Source organism: Xyrauchen texanus, chromosome 34 (assembly GCF_025860055.1).
Source record: "Xyrauchen texanus isolate HMW12.3.18 chromosome 34, RBS_HiC_50CHRs, whole genome shotgun sequence".
NCBI classification, from domain to species: Eukaryota; Metazoa; Chordata; class Actinopteri; order Cypriniformes; family Catostomidae; genus Xyrauchen; species Xyrauchen texanus.
Window position 1 is genome coordinate 4,461,190 of NC_068309.1, and position 18,170 is coordinate 4,479,359.

The 18,170-nt window shown below is 39.6% G+C and overlaps 1 protein-coding gene across 2 annotated transcripts in view; it reads left to right on the forward strand.

The window, feature by feature from the left end:
* The first annotated feature begins 4,505 nt into the window (after positions 1-4,505).
* The window catches only part of LOC127627893 (probable helicase senataxin), a 37,981-nt gene continuing 24,316 nt past the window's right edge, over positions 4,506-18,170 (forward strand). Inside the window, exons 1-8 of one of the 2 annotated variants that reach the window (XM_052104493.1) lie at positions 4,506-4,637; positions 10,725-10,928; positions 14,526-14,739; positions 14,865-14,974; positions 15,125-15,344; positions 17,318-17,428; positions 17,533-17,707; positions 17,987-18,080. In XM_052104493.1, the coding sequence (XP_051960453.1) occupies positions 10,731-10,928; positions 14,526-14,739; positions 14,865-14,974; positions 15,125-15,344; positions 17,318-17,428; positions 17,533-17,707; positions 17,987-18,080 (1,122 nt within the window). In that variant the 5' untranslated portion in view covers positions 4,506-4,637; positions 10,725-10,730. The remainder of the gene's footprint in view (positions 4,638-10,724; positions 10,929-14,525; positions 14,740-14,864; positions 14,975-15,124; positions 15,345-17,317; positions 17,429-17,532; positions 17,708-17,986; positions 18,081-18,170) is intronic. The other variant, XM_052104494.1, reaches the window with a different exon arrangement.

The following is an 18,170-nucleotide window of genomic DNA, read 5'->3' on the forward strand; positions in this document are numbered from 1 at the left end:
CCGTAATTAATTAAAAAAAAGTGGCTGTTTTTGACGTCGTTTTTTCTTCGGTTCAGTTCAGGTGGCCGAGCTGTTGTCGTCTTTGTTCGTCATTTGAAATAAAATGGCCATTTGTAGGCTATTCAAATTTGAAGCCTAGTATATATTGCCTAGCTAATTGAGTGCGCGAACGACCACTGCTTTTTCATTGGCCATTTAGGTTAGTTACGTTATTGTTCACGTGATTGGTTCATCTTAAAGGGTAACTAAACCCTAAACCAACTTTTTTTAGTTAATGATCTGTAAGCATGGGGCTTTATTAGTACTGGTCATTGATTCAAGTAATTTTTTTGACATTTGTGTATAAAGTGTTTTTATATACAATATTTTTTGTGTTTTTATATACAATATTTTTATTTACAATATATGGTGTAAAAACGTCTGAGTGCTGCCCTCTTCAGGTTGAACGGTGGCTACTGCAGTTGAATTTTCCTATTGGCTGTTGCGGTACTTCGTGACGTAAGCGGTGACAGCTGATGTAAGCAGGTTCCAGCTCACCACGCCAGATTCATGTACATGTCGTCTAGCGACCGTGTGAGGAATAATAATAACATAGAGTCTGAAAGCAGCTGTCAATTAATCCGTCACTACTAGTCTCAGGTGCCCCCCCACCCCCCCCGCTCAGCCCCGCACTCGGTTGTTCCCTCTATCCCCGCCGGGGTCTGCCCACTTTTCCAGCATTTTCAAATATTTCTAGTGGGTGGAGTCAGACTCTGAGCAGGTGTTTAGTTACCCTTTAAAAAATGTTGTGTGTGAGCCTGAATTTGTTTAAACTTCTAAATACATTTGCAATACCTTTCAAACAATCCATGTGTTTTTGCATTTTTTCCAAACACAATATTACTCAACTTGAGGCTTTTACATGTAGTTTAAATACAATAAGAAACTTCTGTTTCAGTTTTTTTTTTACCAAAAACTCAGGCTTCAGGTATCAGTTGCAATTGTTTGGCTGTAATAGTATTTCTGAAGTGTTTTTTTTTTGGGGGCGTTAAGAGGATCATGAAGAGGTCAGGGGGGCGTTTGTTCAAAAAAGGTTGAGAACCACTGATGTAGAATAAAACAGCTTTTATAAGGTTACTGATTTGACAGGAGTCTTCATATTTATTTATTTATTTTTTCACCTTGCGGTTCAGAGCTTCCGTATTGATGTTTCAAAATTACAATTAATTTAACTAAACTTAAGTAAAACATTTGAATGTGGAAAAAAGTACTGAGTGCACCTTTAAGCACCTTTTAGTATTAATTTTCTACCAGACCATACGACACAGGGCCCTATAAATCGCGTAGCCCGCGCTGTTGTGCTGCGCAGGCGCAATGGACGGCACCGCCCTCTGTGTGACGTCTCTTCGGCGCGACCCTGCAGTAGAGGTGTTTACAGAGGAGTGCAGACTATATGGAGACATATCCAGCTGCAGACCCGCAGCACCACCAGTTTCAGAACCCCAGCGCCAGAACCTGAAGTGAGGGGCGGAGCTTATGTTCTAAACCGAGTAGCGCCACCTAACGTTTTGGAGAAACCTTTAGAACAAGTTAAAACATTTAAATATTTAGGAATGTGGTTAGATGGGAGATACACGTGGAAAAAACATATTGAGGAAATTGATAAAAAATGCAGGAGGATCTTAAATGTGATGAGGGCAATAGCTGGGAAAGAATGGGGAGCAGAAAGAGATTCAATGCTAACAATATATCAAGCCTTGATCAGATCTACTATTGATTATGGATGCATAATTTATGGGGCAGCTTCAGAATCACTATTAAAAAGTCTAGATAGAATTCAATATAGAGCACTTAGATTATGTTTAGGAGCAATTAAAACTACTCCAGTCAATGCATTATTAGTAGAAGCTGAATGAAATGCCATTGAAATTAAGGAGAGAGAAATTGTCTTTGGTATTTTGGGCATCTTTAAAGAGTTACACTGGAGGAAATATAGCTAAAGATGTTTTAAATAATTGTTGGGAATATTTAAGTAGAATCGAGAGAGGATATGGATGGAAGATAAATCAGTTAACAGAGAAATATCAGATTGCAAATATTGAATGTAGTCTGTCACCTGTATGGGGAGAGGTTCCGAACTGGATTATTTCTGAGGTTAAAATTGATTTAGGAATATTAGATAAGAAATGGGAATGGGAGGAAATGGGTATAATTAAGTATCAAGTTAATAAGTACATAAAGGAAAGTTTTTATGCAAGTTTGAACATTTATACTGATGGATCTAAAGATCCAAGAACAGGGATTACAGGAATAGGAGTGTATATTCCAGAGTTCAAAATATCAATATCTAAACGATTAACTTCTAGATTGTCAATATATACTGTTGAAATGGTAGCTATTATAATAGGACTAACATGGGTAGAGGAGGTAAAGCCAGACAGAATAGTGATATGCTCTGATTCTGCTTCTGTCTTAACATCACTATTTACTAATTGTACTTCTAGAGAAGATTTGATGTGCTGAAATATTTTCATTAATATGGCATAATACAAAGGAAAGGAGTAGAAGTTGGATTCTGTTGGGTGCCAGCATGTAGGAGTAGCTGGTAATGAGTATGCTGACTAATTAGCAAAAAATGCTTTAAAAAGGGAAGAAATAGATTTTAATGTTCCATTAAGTAAAAGTGAAGTTAAAACTATTATTAAGGAAAATATTATTAAAGAGTGGCAGGAAAAATGGAATACAGATAATAAGGGGCGGTACTTATATAATATTAAAAAAATGGTAGATACTAAGAAAAGCATAAATGGTAGAAATAGGAAAGAAGAGGTCATTATGACTAGGATGAGACTTGGTCATTCAAGATTGAATGCATCAGCTCTTTATAATTGGAGTTCATGAGACAGGTTTATGTGAGAATTGTGGGGAGAAAGAATCAGTGGAGCATGTGATATATGATTGTAAAAGGTATGATGAGGAAAGGAAGGAATTGATATCATATTTAAATGAAAGAGGGAAGGTTAATAGGGATTTGGCATATTTGTTAGGTTATGAGTTTAATAAGGATAGAGAAGGATATAGAATATTAATGAAATATATGTATAATACTGGATTAAGTGAAAGGATTTAGTATAGAATAAGGATGGTTTGATCTATTCTAGATTTTATAGTCCAGTCTGGAGGAGCTGAACACGCAGCGCCAGGCGGGCTATAGGAGGTGGAATGAGATGGAGCATCAAAAAAGTAAATAAGGATGAATATGTGAGAAAGAAGCAAAGGAAATAATAATAATAATAAGGAAAATCTGATCATAAGAAATCATGACTGCATAACAGCAAAGGTAGGTGGCGATATGCACTAAGAATGCAACGCGCCAATAAACGAAAGAAGAAGAAGAAGAACGTTTTGGAGAGTAGGCTACACCACCAGTTTCAGAACCCCAGCGCCAGAACCTGAAGTGAGGGGCGGAGCTTACGTTCGAAACCGAGTAGCGCCACCTAACGTTTTGGAGAGTACTTTGTTTTTATTACAAACGAAACGTCATACTTTATACGTATGTTATAATGATTCTTTAAGGTACAGTACAATAAGCATTTTAAAACATTGATCTTGTGTAATATAATTGTATATAGTTATCCGTTTCATTGTATTATGAGAGTTACTTCCTGATCATGATGGTGAAAAAAATGCTTGAAACTTATGGGCATTTTATATAAAATATACTTTATTTCACAAGAACATGTGCAGCATGCATTTTTCTTTATGTAAAATAAAACATGTCAAAAAACTAAAAAGAGAGAAAATTCAGCATAATTTTAAAAGAAACAATAAAAATATATACAACAAATGACCAATTCACCCCTAGGCCCATTTTATCATGACAATCCTGTATAAATTAAACTTAAAATGTATCAAATGAGGAATTCACTCTCAGGCCCATTTTGTCCTTACATTCTTGCTAAAATAACTCCATGTCATCCCTGAACACAAAATGAAATAGAAAGGGCTCTCTGGAAGCTTCTGACTGTTCCAGGAGATTGTTGCTTTCCTTGTGGTCTTCATTAATTCGAAATGTCTCTACAAGAGATGAAAGCACCACACAATAATCTCAACGTTAAAAAAAACAAAACTCAACTATAAGGTAACATTAACTCACAAACAATGCATATAACAGAGGAACGTGGAACAAACACTTTAACACCTTCACAAGATGTCTTCAAAACGTCACCGCAAGGCCCATTTACAACACGCAAAAATGTATCGAACCATCCGTAGATTTTTTTCTTAATACAATAAAGTATGACAACATATTCAAGCTTCATTAAGATGATAAAGTTATGCACAAATTAAATATTTAGCAGATAAACGCTGAACTTAATATATGCGATAATTTTTCACCACATGATGTCAAAAACGTTACACAACTCACCACGCTCTCCGCCATGCTTGTCTCATTGTCAATAACTCCGCCCCTCACTTCAGGTTCTGGCGCTGGGGTTCTGAAACTGGTGGGTCTGCAGCTGGATACTATTGTGGACTTGAGCGGAGGAGAGATCGAGAATGTAAATCACACTATTGCCTGGACAAATGGAGTTTACTTACTGCAGTATCGGCGCTGGACTGAAACGATAAAGTTTCCTCCTGTTGGAGCTTTGTGGGTAATAAGTATGTTTGTTGAGCTTTGCATGCATGCATTTGGGTTTTCAGTATTTGAAGTTACTAACTTAACAGGAACTTTTTGTTGGCTTGAACCGGACACTTCGTGCTGGAGTTGTTGCTCTGTCTTGTGTGCGTTAGAGGTTGGCATGCATGTTTTTTTTTAATGCTTTGGCTCATTTTTTACTGCTGGATAATATCAACATATTTGCGTGTAAACTGATGTATGGTTTGTTGCTGCAACATTTTCACAAATCCAAAGAAATCCCATTTCATTGACTTTGTTGGTTGCGAAATGGTTCTCCGCTCTTTTATTGTTTTTGTTTGTCAGTTAACTCGTTTCAGGAAACTCTCAGTGGATGTGGTTCCTTCTGTCATGTTCTTCTGATTTATACTCCAGTTTTGTTTTCGTTTCCTTTTGCACAATAGTTTGTAGATGAAGGAAATGCATAGCCACCGATTTTAATGCACTGATCATAGGTTTCATTTTCGAGTATTTGAGAACAACCCTTGTGCGACAATCGGTACATATTTGTCTTTTTTTTTTTAAATTTTTTTTTTTTTTTTTTTTTTATCGATCATTTTGTCTGTTAATGGCAATTGCACACATTTAGCCAAAGGTGATTATTTTGGGGGGAATTGAGATTTCAACCGTAGGTCCTATGTACACAAAATAGTTACACTCCGGACAAATGTCCCAATTGAAACCCATTAAAACTGCAATATTTGATCACAGTAACATTAAAGCATAAAATCATGAGTTCTATGATATTATGGTTCAAAATATACTTTATTTTTTTATATTTTTTTTTTTATATATATTTTCCACCCAAATGGCGCCATTTTTCTCATGTTTAGCCTATGGAGCAAATGCATGCCTTTTCCCCATTTTATATTTGCTGTATTATAGAGCACTGCAGGCCAATTGTTGTTGTTGTTGTTGTTGTTATTATAATTTATCAGTATCAGTAGGCCTATAGGTTTACTTGCACATGGGGAAATTAACAACACTGGACAAATTATTGTATTTTTTTTTATTTTTTTTTTACCTGAAATATTTTGGTTAAAATGAGTGTTGAAGTCGTCAGAATTTAAGCTCGCACCATTTTTGGCATTTCTTAATTTTAAAGGAATGGTGGTCTTAATAATGGTTTTGAGTCCACCTTGCAAGTGCGTTCATTTAACATTTATTTTCTTTGCATGCAACAATCATCATTTTCTCCATGGAACTACATGAGGATACAGTATATTTGTATTAAACATATCAAATGTTTTTGAGTAGCCTGGGCATTATGCAAACCAGGAAAACTCTGAAGGCTGCATGGCCTACATCATGTCAGCAATATTATACAGAATGGTACACCTTGGAGAAAGCATTCCTCTATCACTGGATGATGCAACCATTAGTCAAACTACTCTATTCTGTTTACATGAAATGTACATTTTCTTGATAAATGGGATTTAAATATTATAAAAAAAAAAAAAGACTAGTTACCAGGATTCCACTATTAAAAAGAAGCCAGAAGGCTAATTGTGGCTAATGGATAAGGTGGGGATGCATACGTATTGGCTATGATAAAAGAAATGTATTGGTTGAAGGATGATACCAGAAATGTATAAAAATTAGAGTTTTGAACTGGAGAATCAGATGGCATCTCTGCTTTGTTCAATAATAGCCTAGTTTCCATCCACCTTTCGTGCTATTCTGTTATCGGTTTTTCCTCTGAAGTTTGGGTAAAATGGGGCGATTGAGACAATTCATTGAAATTAGTCAGCTTATGCTGTCCTATTCGCGTGTAACTTAACTTTTTCACTTTGCTTAGTAGAGAGGCTTTGCAATGGCGAAATAAGGGTAAGAAGTTCCTGTTCAATACCAAACAAGGGAGGTGCTCTCTCAGGTTGAAGCGACCAATGAGCCCGATGTCTGAGACTGAATGCATAATAATTAGAGATGCACCGATTGACTGGCCAGGGACCGGAATCAGACAATTTTCCGCATGCCCGGACCGGTGACCGGCCAGTCAGCCTCATGTCTTTTAGACATTAGACACTTAAAACACCATCACCCAGCTGGATATGACCATTTTTAAAAAGAAGCTAAAAAAGGGAAAGCAGCTAAAGCTAGCCAGAGCTCAGAGCCAGCCACAAGTCCTCAACCTCCCCTATCTTTCCTTGGCATGAGCAGCAAAAAGACCAAAGCAATTACTAGGAAAATTATGTGATTCATGGACCTGGATGACCAGCCGTTCTCCATAGTTGAGGACAGAGGGTTCAGAAATGGGATAGATTTCCTCGAAACTGAGTAGGTGGTACTTTTCCGACGTAGGTTGCCAAGATCTGGCAACTGGACAACCTTGGAATAATATATTGATTGTGATTATTCATATAACGAGGTTTGGGCCATACAAATTACGGGAGTTTCCCGGGAGAAATGACAAAACGGGAGGGGGGCCGGAGATGGTTGTGAAATACAGGAGACTCCTGGGAAAAACAGGACCGTTGACCGGATGGTTACAAGCCGATCCCGAAACCGCAATCAGTTTTACAACTGATATTTGGACATCTAACGTAAGCTTAATGTCAATGTTGAGCGTATTGGACACTTCAGTTTTGTTCATAGGATTGTAATCTTTGGAATTGTTTTGTTAGACGAGTAAAAAAGAAAAAAAGGTCAATTAATAAAAATAGAGGAAAATTACATCCGTTTTGTTATATAAAGCAACTCTCAAAGTGAGAGAAGATCCTGTAACTTACTCTGTACTTATGTTACTCTGTACTTTATGTCTGTACTGTGAGTCTCCTAAGACAGTGCTACAGAAAGGACATCTGCACTGGATCTGTACATCCGAATATCACACCTGTGGGACAGGTACAGGATGGCAACAACAACTGCCCGAGTTATACCAGGAACACATAATCCCTCCATCAGTGCTCAGACTCTCTGCAATAGGCTGAGAGAGGCTGGACTGAGGGCTTGTAGGCCTGTTGTAAAACCAGTCCTTACCAGACATCACTGGCAACAACTTCACCTATGGGCACAAACCCATCTTCGCTGGACCAGACAGGACTGGCAAAAAGTGCTCTTCACTAACTAGTCGTGGTTTTGTCTCAGCAGGGCTGATGGCCTGTATTCTGGAGCGGGATCGATTTGGAGGTGGAGGGTCCGTCATGGTCTGTGTGTCACAGCATCATCGGACTGAGCTTGTTGTCATTGCAGGCAATCTCAACACTGTGCGTTACAGGGAAGACCTCCTCCTCCCTCATGTGGTACCCTTCCTGCAGGCTTATCCTGACATGACCCTCCAGCATGACAATGCCACCAGCCATACTGCTCGTTCTGTGCGTGATTTCCAGCAAGACAGGAATGTCAGTGTTCTGCCATAACCAGCGAAGAGCCCGGATCTCAATCCCATTGAGCACATCTGGGACCTGTTGGATTGAAGGGCTAGGGCCATTTCCCCCCAGAAATGTCCTGGAATTGCAAGTGCCTTGGTGGAAGAGTGGGGGAACATCTCACAGCAAGAACTGGCAAATCTGGTGCAGTCCATGAGGAGGAGGTGCACTTCAGTACTTAATGCAGCTGAAGGCCACACCAGATACTGACTGTTACTTTTGATTTTGACCCCCCCCCCTATGTTCAGGGACACATTATTCAATTTCTGTTAGTCACATATCTGTGAAACTTGTTCAGTTTGTCTTGGTTGTTGAATCTTTTTGTCCATACAAATTTTTACACCTGTTAAGCTTGCTGAAAATGAAAACAGTTGAGGGGACGTTTAATTTTTTGCAAAGTTTAGTACCTACTAGAGGTCGACCAATAACTAAGGTGATTGGAAAAGGCAGATAACCGGTTGTGGGTTTAAATAAAAAAAAAAAAAATCATAATAAAATTAATCGCATATACAAATATTTGCTGAGAAAGCCCCTCATATAATAATAATTCAATATATAATGATATTTATATAATTATACATGGTTATCTTTAAATATTTAAAAGTGTGTGTGTGTGTGTGTGTGTGTGTGTGTGTGTGTGTGTGTGTATATTCAGATAATTAAAATGCATTACATTCCTGTAGCAGAAGAGTTCATTATTAATAAGACAATACAAAAAGCAGCTTTATAATACAATGTATTGTTTACTACCATATTATTGATCATAAGTCAATCATTGGCACACAGTTCACAGCAATCCACTACACAAGTGAATTTGTCAATCAGTTTGGGAATTATTATGAGGGCTTGTTTAAGAGCCTGTGAATCTACACCTGCATCAGACATCTCGGTGCGTTGTGTCATAAACATAAAATGTTTAGGTCACTGTGTCAAGTTAAATATAGTTTAATACTCAATCTTTAAACACCTCTTGAGATCTCTTAGATCGCATTTGCGCTCCTTCATGTGTTTTGAACGTAAGAACGTAACGCATGTTTGTGTTGTGTGTCTGCTGAATGTTGTGTTCACTGTCTGCTGAAATTTCACTTACTGCCCTCTGGAGTAAACGGGTGGTATTACAAGCATTTCTCAGGAATCTTCCCTATTATGGTCTGGGGGCATTACAATTAATTGCGTTCATTATTTTCACGCATTATTTCTTGTCAAATTAATCGCACTGAATTAACACGTTAAATCGACAGCACTAATATTTATTTGTTTTACCCCTTACACACTATGGACCCGCTGGTGGGGGAGGGGCATTATATCGTGAAAAGGTCATTTCAGCTTAATATTTATTCTCCATCAGGTTTCTGGAAAATGTTTTTTTTTTTTTTTTGTAGAGTTTGAAAAGTGTGAGTGAGTGAGAGTGAGTGAGTGAGAAATTGGGTTTATTTATGAAGAATTAAAAAAAAAGGAATAAACTTTCGGCATAGGCCCTAGATTTTTGCAGTTAACCACGAGTTTCAAAAAGTAACTTTAGGCACAAATTAATCTACATAACATTGTATATGTTCTACCTCTAGTTCCAACATATGGCTCAAGTCCCACCTTCTATGGAAGTCCAATGATTTCTGTGCCCGTTTCATCAAATAATAGCAATAAAAATAACCGGGTCTGAATCTGATTAGGGCTAAAACGTTTAGTTGACGTTATCGACAACGTCAACAATGAAAAAAAAATTGGTAAAAATTTCAACATGTTTATTGTCGAATAGACATTTGATCATATTAAATGCTGACGCGCGAGAGCACTGCAGCTCCCACCTGACTGAGGAGAGGAAGAATTACAGAGATCACAGTCCAGATGCACTCTAAACTTTCCAAACAGCTTCAGGTGATGTACATCACCAAGTCCAAGTGAACTATACAAAAATACCAAGTGCGTAAATCCAGAAGCATTCTCGATGTGGAATAAGTTGAGTCGGAGGTCTTTAAAGGAAACCCCGATGTTTCATATTAAATGCAGTTTTAATGCGTTATAGCTTTAATAAAGTTAAAATAATACAGAAGCAGGTCTTGTAATTAACCACAAACTCCGACTCTGGCATTTCTCTGTGCGGTCAGCGCCTCTTCTATGAGTTGCGTGAACGTCCCGATCTAAGGGGGAGAGATTGAAACTGCACCCGGCTGATATAAACTCTGTCGCTGGGATGCTCGTCCCTCGAGCCCGCACTTGCTAAAACTAGATTATAACACGATGGCTCGTGACTTATTGAATCAAGGCAATTCTTATCGTGAAGAAAATTGGCAATACGCAACTTATTAACTTTATTAATACGATTTTTTTTTTTGGTGAGTTAAAGATGGCTTTAAGTGAACCGAAAGGTGAAAGAGTCTTCACCCCATTATACACTGCAACAATATACGTGTATGATTTCTTTTTGTTTTGGCTTGTTTTCCACTAAACGTGAGCAGAGCTAATGATTAATCGTTCCAATAATCGCAGAATAAACATTAGATTAATCGATTTATCAAAATAATCGTTAGTTGCAGCCCTAAATCTGATTGCATAAGTAGTAGCGTCATAACTAATGCCGTACCACAACAAGCCACATGATTTGAGGTATGATTAATGTACGTCACATTGTATACTTCAAGAATATTTAATATTATGCTGTCCTTATTTGTGTCCCGTGTCTTTCCATGCATGCACAGGTGGTTATGATGGAGAAGTGTTTGTGGTGTACCACATCGCTTGAGGCAGAGGGTGATGTGGCCATGGTCGCCTTGTTGCATCGCTACTGCTCGGGGCTGCTGTCTGAAAGAGAGATGGACTCTCTGAATGAAGACCTCAAGTGCTGTCTGGAGTGTGTTGTGGAGTATCACCGAGCCAGAGACAAGGTCCCTGAACTGCACAAGGTACACCAATACATGCTAGAGTCTTGGAGCTGCATGCCTACGCAAAAGCTTGTTGATCTATTTGATATATGTAGAGCAAAAAGAATGCTGTAAGTGTTTTGGTAAAATGATCCAAAAAGTCAGCAGTTGCCATAATCTGATGCTGCATCGGAACCTTGCTTTTGTTAGACACGGTGTCTTGTTTTCTGCCGGTTGTGTATGAGATGAATAATGTGTAATAAATGCAATAATTCAGAGATGAAATGTTTGATTTATACACTCAACTAAAGGATTATTAGGAACACCTGTTCAATTTCTCATTAATGCAATTATCTAATCAACCAATCACATGGCAGTTGCTTCAATGCATTTAGGGGTGTGGTCCTGGTCAAGACAATCTCCTGAACTCCAAACTGAATGTCAGAATGGGAAAGAAAGGTGATTTAAGCAATTTTGAGCGTGGCATGGTTGTTGGTGCCAGACGGGCCGGTCTGAGTATTTCACAATCTGCTCAGTTACTGGGATTTTCACGCACAACCATTTCTAGGGTTTACAAAGAATGGTGTGAAAAGGAAAAAGATCCAGTATGCGGCAGTCCTGTGGGCTGAAAATGCCTTGTTGATGCTAGAGGTCAGAGGAGAATGGGCCGACTGATTCAAGCTGATAGAAGAGCAACTTTGCCTGAAATAACCACTCGTTACAACCGAGGTATGCAGCAAAGCATTTGTGAAGCCACAACACGCACAACCTTGTGGCGGATGGGCTACAACAGCAGAAGACCCCACCGGGTACCACTCATCTCCACTACAAATAGGAAAAAGAGGCTACAATTTGCAAGAGCTCACCAAAATTGGACAGTTGAAGACTGGAAAAATGTTGCCTGGTCTGATGAGTCTCGATTTCTGTTGAGACATTCAGATGGTAGAGTCAGAATTTGGTGTAAACAGAATGAGAACATGGATCCATCATGCCTTGTTACCACTGTGCAGGCTGGTGGTGGTGGTGTAATGGTGTGGGGGATGTTTTCTTGGCACACTTTAGGCCCCTTAGTGCCAATTGGGCATCGTTTATATGCCACGGCCTACCTGAGCATTGTTTCTGACCATGTCCATCCCTTTATGGCCACCATGTACCCATCCTCTGATGGCTACTTCCAGCAGGATAATGCACCATGTCACAAAGCTCGAATCATTTCAAATTGGTTTCTTGAACATGACAATGAGTTCACTGTACTAAAATGGCCCCCACAGTCACCAGATCTCAACCCAATAGAGCATCTTTGGGATGTGGTGGAACGGGAGCTTCGTGCCCTGGATGTGCATCCCACAAATCTCCATCAAGATGCTATCCTATCAATATGGGCCAACATTTCTAAAGAATGCTTTCAGCACCTTGTTGAATCAATGCCACGTAGAATTAAGGCAGTTCTGAAGGCGAAAGGGGGTCAAACACAGTATTAGTATGGTGTTCCTAATAATCCTTTAGGTGAGTGTATGTTGACTAAATAAATGTAAAGATAAACCTCAGGACGAAGTACTAAAGCTAATAGTTAAGAGTAGTCCCATCTAATGAACTAGGCAAATGGGGGGGTGGAAAGTTAAAGTAAGTTGAGCTGAGGCCTCAAATTTGGAGTCTGATACTGTTGTGGCAGATTCCACACACCAGCAATCGAAGCAAAGCCGAGTCGAAGATTTCTCAGAGGTGCAAACGTTCTGAAATTATAGAGTAACAAAGCCGAGGTGGTCCATGGAGCATCTAAAATTACACTTCAGAATCATGCATTGTTTTAATGTTTTTTTTCTATACGGTTTTTGTTCCCCCTTATCTTTTTGAGCAATGGCCTCTTCATCCAATGAAATCAACTTATGCCTCCCTAGTTTCATCTTCGCCTTCTAGCTGGACACCCTTGACCCCAACTTGCTTCGATGATGGCAAAAGCATGACTATATTTAATTTTAGATGTATAAAACACACCGTAGTCACTTCATATTTTATATTGACTAACTATCAGTACTTTCTGCATTAATTTGATTAGTAGATTAAATGATTTCCCTTATTACAGTTGTTGGTTACACCCTTTCTTATAAAATGGAGAGTTGTATGTCCGCCCACGTACATGTTTCATCTTATTTCTAGCACTAATTAACGCACATCATCTGCCTTTTTCGGGGCACCAGGCAGTTCCTTTCTCTGACATTAAATCATCCTTTTAGTTTTCACGCACACATCACATTTAGAGTAATACAGAGTTTAACAGAACGAGGCTATAATTCTCCCTAGAGATGCCAAGCTGATTATTTGAGTAAATGACAAATCAATAAATGAATGATTAAATATCTAACATATTGATTAACATTCATAACACAGTTATTCATTAGTACATTGATTTACACAGTTTTTAGATTATTGCATGCATATTAATTCAATTATCAAAAATGGATTAACTGAATTATTCAATTAAAATATTCCATAATACAGAGAGCAAAAGAGCAGAGCGATTAATGTGCCCCCGAAAGATTGGTTGGGGTCTTAAATGCCCCCTGTGTTCATGCAAAATCACTTCCTTGCAAGAGTTCTACATGATGAGCAATAACTCCGTTCAGGTCGTGGTGATCCATTGAGGTGATAAAACTGTGGTTATGCCTAGCTCTGCAAGATAAGCAAAGCAATTGAGACATCCTGTTTTTGTCTCGATTCAGACACTAAGGTCCCTCGCCCCAACTCTGAGGTCTCTGGAGACATAGACTTCGCACACTCTCATGCAAAGAGACCGAGATAATAGTCTAGCAAACATGTTGAAGATAATTTGGGTACATTTGGTAATGTAAATGCATGGAGGATGAGTATATGGATATATTACTTCATAACTGATTATAACGGATTACAAGTATAATCACATAAGCAAAGTATAAAAGAGAGAGAATCCGTCCACATAAATCAACTTTTTTCCTACCCAATATTTGCATAATTTTAATTGTACAAACTTGAAGAGAACCATTTCGATTAAAGGGTAACTAAACCCTAAACCAACTTTTTTTAGTTAATGATCTGTAAGAATGGGGCTTTATTAGTACTGGTCATTGATTCAGGTAATTTTTTTGACATTAGTGTATAAAGTGTTTTAATTCTACAATATATGGTGTAAGAACGTCTGAGTGCTGCCCTCTTCAGGTTGAACGGTGGCTACTGCAGTTGAATTTTCCTATTGGCTGTTTGCGGTACTTCGTGACGTAAGCGGTGAGAGCTGACGTAAGCAGGTTCCAGCTCACCACGCCCTTGGTACGAGCTAGACACTGACCCCATTCTCCCTTGCGCGGCTGCTTCGCTAGCATTGTCGGATGCCGATCGCGATGCAGGAGTTAAAACCGCAGTTTGAGCCAGCGGCACGAATTGATATGGCTCCGGCCCTGTGTCCACAGACAATTCACCCTCCTCCACTTCAGGTGAAGGTGGGGGAGAAAAGTCCTCGACTTCAAAAGACTGCTCCGTGGCAAAGCTACTTGCGTCACTCCAGTCACTCTCCATTTTAGAGTCTGACAGCAGCTGTCAATTAATCCGTCACTACGGGTCTCAGGTGCACCACACACATCTAAGGAGTGTATGTTGTAATTCTCTTAGCGTCTGTGGGAAATGGAGAAGGCTCGACTCCTACAGGTATTGAGATCCACGTTGGATCAGGAGCTGGAGGAGGAGGATGATGATCTCTTCATCATTGAAGATGATCTTGAACAACCAGTGTCAAAGATCTCTCCCATAGAATTCCAGATCAGACTGCGCTTCCCTCTGTTTGAAGTTCTGAAATATCCGTACCTACTCTGCTACCGTGAGCTGGGTAAGTCGTGTGTATATGTGATCAGTGTAGGTTAAAACTCTGTATAAAGTATTCCAGAGATCTGCAGATACAGTGAATGTGAATGCTGACCTTCTACTTATGCTCCTCTCTGTCCTTCATTACAGGTGATCTGGTGGTTAAGGCCTTGTGTACATTGCAGGATATGAAACAGTCTTTGAATGTGTTTGAGAAGTATCAAGGAACATATCTGCTTCTAGTTCATCCCAATGAAAAGGTAATTGAGCCAAACTGGCCCTTCAAACAAAGCTTCATCTTACTAGACCTTAGACTTCTACAGATGATGCGTGATGCTAGACCATAAAAGTCCTCTTCTACTTTCCACTTCCTCGTACCTCATGTTCTTGGTTCACTTGCTTCTGTACAGGTGCGTCGTTGGGCAATTGATGCAGCGAAAACCATGAGGAGTGTGGACCGGGATGCCTACTATGACCTCCAAGAAATCTTCTCTTGCATGTTTTATGTGATCGAGCTGGGAATTTCTCTGGATTTTCCAGATTTGGATCAAGAGTCTTACGCAGAAGGCACTGTACCAAGGCTTCCCTCTCACCTCTATGACTCGCACAATAAGAAAAACTACTGGCTAGGTCTGTTTTCCCAGATCCTCTTTTACAGTTTTTGCCCGATATGTTGGCTTGACAATTGGCTGTTTGATGCAAAAGTCACTCATTCATGTGCATACGCTCGTAAACTAATCTTAAAAACTCTAGATCAATGCCTGAGTTTAAAAAGTTGAGGTGCAGTGTTATGGTATCATCTGAGCTTGATTTGGTTTGGTTTTGTCAACCTAGTGTGACACCCTTAGTGTGTTCATCTAGCTTTATGGTACAGGCCCTTGGTGTAGAGTTGTCCGTTGGATGTCAAAGTTGTTTTTGATTTTAAGCTGTTTTCTGGAGTAATTACATAGAGTGATAAACGGATTGCACTGGTACTCGTGTTGATGGCACCGATGCTCTGTGGTTGCAATAATAGCTTTAGTTGGGGCGGAATGGTCTGGCAGAGCGTTCCGGCACCTCCAATCCCAAAAAGAAGAAAATATGGTCCATTCCAATGAAGTGTTGGAACCTTCTTTATTTGGCTAGAGCAAATCGCATACATGCTCTACCTCGCTCTGGTGCCCGCTTCAAGCAGTTAAACCAGTGGGAAGAAAACGGTGATGCCAACTGACCTCCCTCCATCTGTGTAGGCATAATTTGCCTTTCCCTAACGGTTCCTCAAAATGTGTCGCTTAGATAAGAAACTCCTTCGTTGATGCATGCTGTTCCAGGACTAATGGCCTGTACACACATGCAGCGACTTTATCATTTTATGTCTCTTATACCTGTACTGTGAAGTAGCTAGTTGGTGTTCCTACTGCTGTCTTGCTAACTTTATTGGTGGACCGCACAACTGAAAATTAGACACGTTGACGATAAAACTAATATCATTCTAATTTGACAAGAAATCTGTTTTCTTGCTCCAAAAATGAACATTCTGGAGGGGAGAGTTGTTCTATAAACTGCAGCAAAATATAACAGTGACTTTTACTCGTGTAGAATCGTGAAACAATTTTTAAAGCTGATGCATAATAATAAAAACATTAGCGTGTAGCACAGTGGTGCTCTTTTCCTCCTCCAGTGCTGTTTGGGATGTCAGGGCTGTCAACTGTTTGCGAGGTTCGACTTCCTCCGTAATGCTTTAAACTAGAAAAGTCTCACTAGAACATTTTCAGAAGACTGAAAGAGTGAGAACCCTTTACATATGCATGCGTGTTCCACGAAAATGCACGCATCTCTCCGGGCAGACCAGAGTCAGACTCACGACCCCCGGCGGAAGGAATGCCCCTCCGCGTTCTCTGCGACTCGTGGGGAATCTCCTCCGCCCCTGGCAGCGGCTCCATCGCGCCAGGCGGTCGGGGAGTCCAGTCCCCACTCGCCTCGTGGACGGAGTGGACAGGTGGACGGCATTGTCGACGGGCATCCCTCCTCCTCCCCGGGTTTCGGCACCAGTGTAAAGTGATCAATGGAAAGGAGGTGGCGAGAACCGGCTTGACGATATAAATAATATTTTAATGTGAAACTTAAAACAAGGACACAAACACACATTACGGACATGTCCGTAAACCAGCTCTCTCTACCGCACAATCCTCTGCAGTCGACCTTTATCCCTCTCGGGATGCTTGATTAGCCTAATACGGGACCGGGTGTGTAGGATCACGACCCGGCCCCGCCCTGCCACAGTATACATTTGTGATATTTACTGCAAATATATTTAGGTTATTGGTATGAATTTTAAAATGAACTGCCCTTGAAATACATTTTAAATTCTCAAACAAACCCACACGGCTGTTTAATAAACCTCAAATGTGTTCTGAGTTGCTTTCAGTGAGTACAGAACAATTACCCTGCTGAAAACTTGTCGCGTCTTGCCTGGTTAGGATATGGTGTGATATTGATCTGTAGTAAGCAAATGGTTCTGGTGTCCAGTTAATCAGTTGAGTCTGCTTATTACCAATGTTGTTGCTCCTCACTGAGCATTTCACTTCCATCTTTTTGAAGTCCTCCTCTTTGTTCCCCTTTAGGCATCTGTATGTTACTAACGCAGCTAAGTGCTGAGGCAATGGACTCTTTGTTCATGGGACAGTTCAATATTCCACTCTGCATAATCAACACAATTGAAGGGTTGAAAAATGGTACGTCATGGTTTTGCAACAAATTGGATGTAAACTGATATGAGACCTTAGATTTGGCCAGTATTTAAAAAGGTCAACTTGTAAAGTTTAATTGTATTTTTCAGAGGATGACCCAGCTTCTGACCCATTCTGGCCAGCTCTCCACTGTTTTATGGTGATTCTGGACCGGCTTGGTTCTAAGGTCTGGGGTCAGGTAGACCCTAACATGGCTTTCCAGACCATCACTGGAGCAGCCAGCTATGTTGCGGAAATTAGAAACGTCCAACAAAAAACCATTGGGTAAGAGTCCTACATTTGGTCCAGAATTTCAAATCTGAAATTGCTGTTAATTTTTTTTTTAAAATCAATTTAATTGTCCAAATGCTTTAAAATTGGGGAAGGGTCACTTAAAGCAGAAATTAGGAGTGCCATTTTTAAAGCCAAACTAATAGTTTCAGTGGTCCCATTTTGACTATAAATGACCTTTTGTAAATGTCAAATATTGCGGAAGTTTTATTCGGGCTAATGGCTAATGAATATGGGGACTCTGAAGTCTTTTTTAAATATATTTATGAACAGGAGGATGGTTAAAATGGAGCCAGAGATTGATGACAATGTGGTGACTTGCAGTCAGATAGTGTATGACTGTTATGGGTCCAAAAAGACAAGACAAGTAAGTTTCTGTTCTGCATCAGTGTATTTAAATTGTTTGTGATTTTTAGTAAAACACTTGCAATACACTTGATAGTCTTTTGCTTTCGTG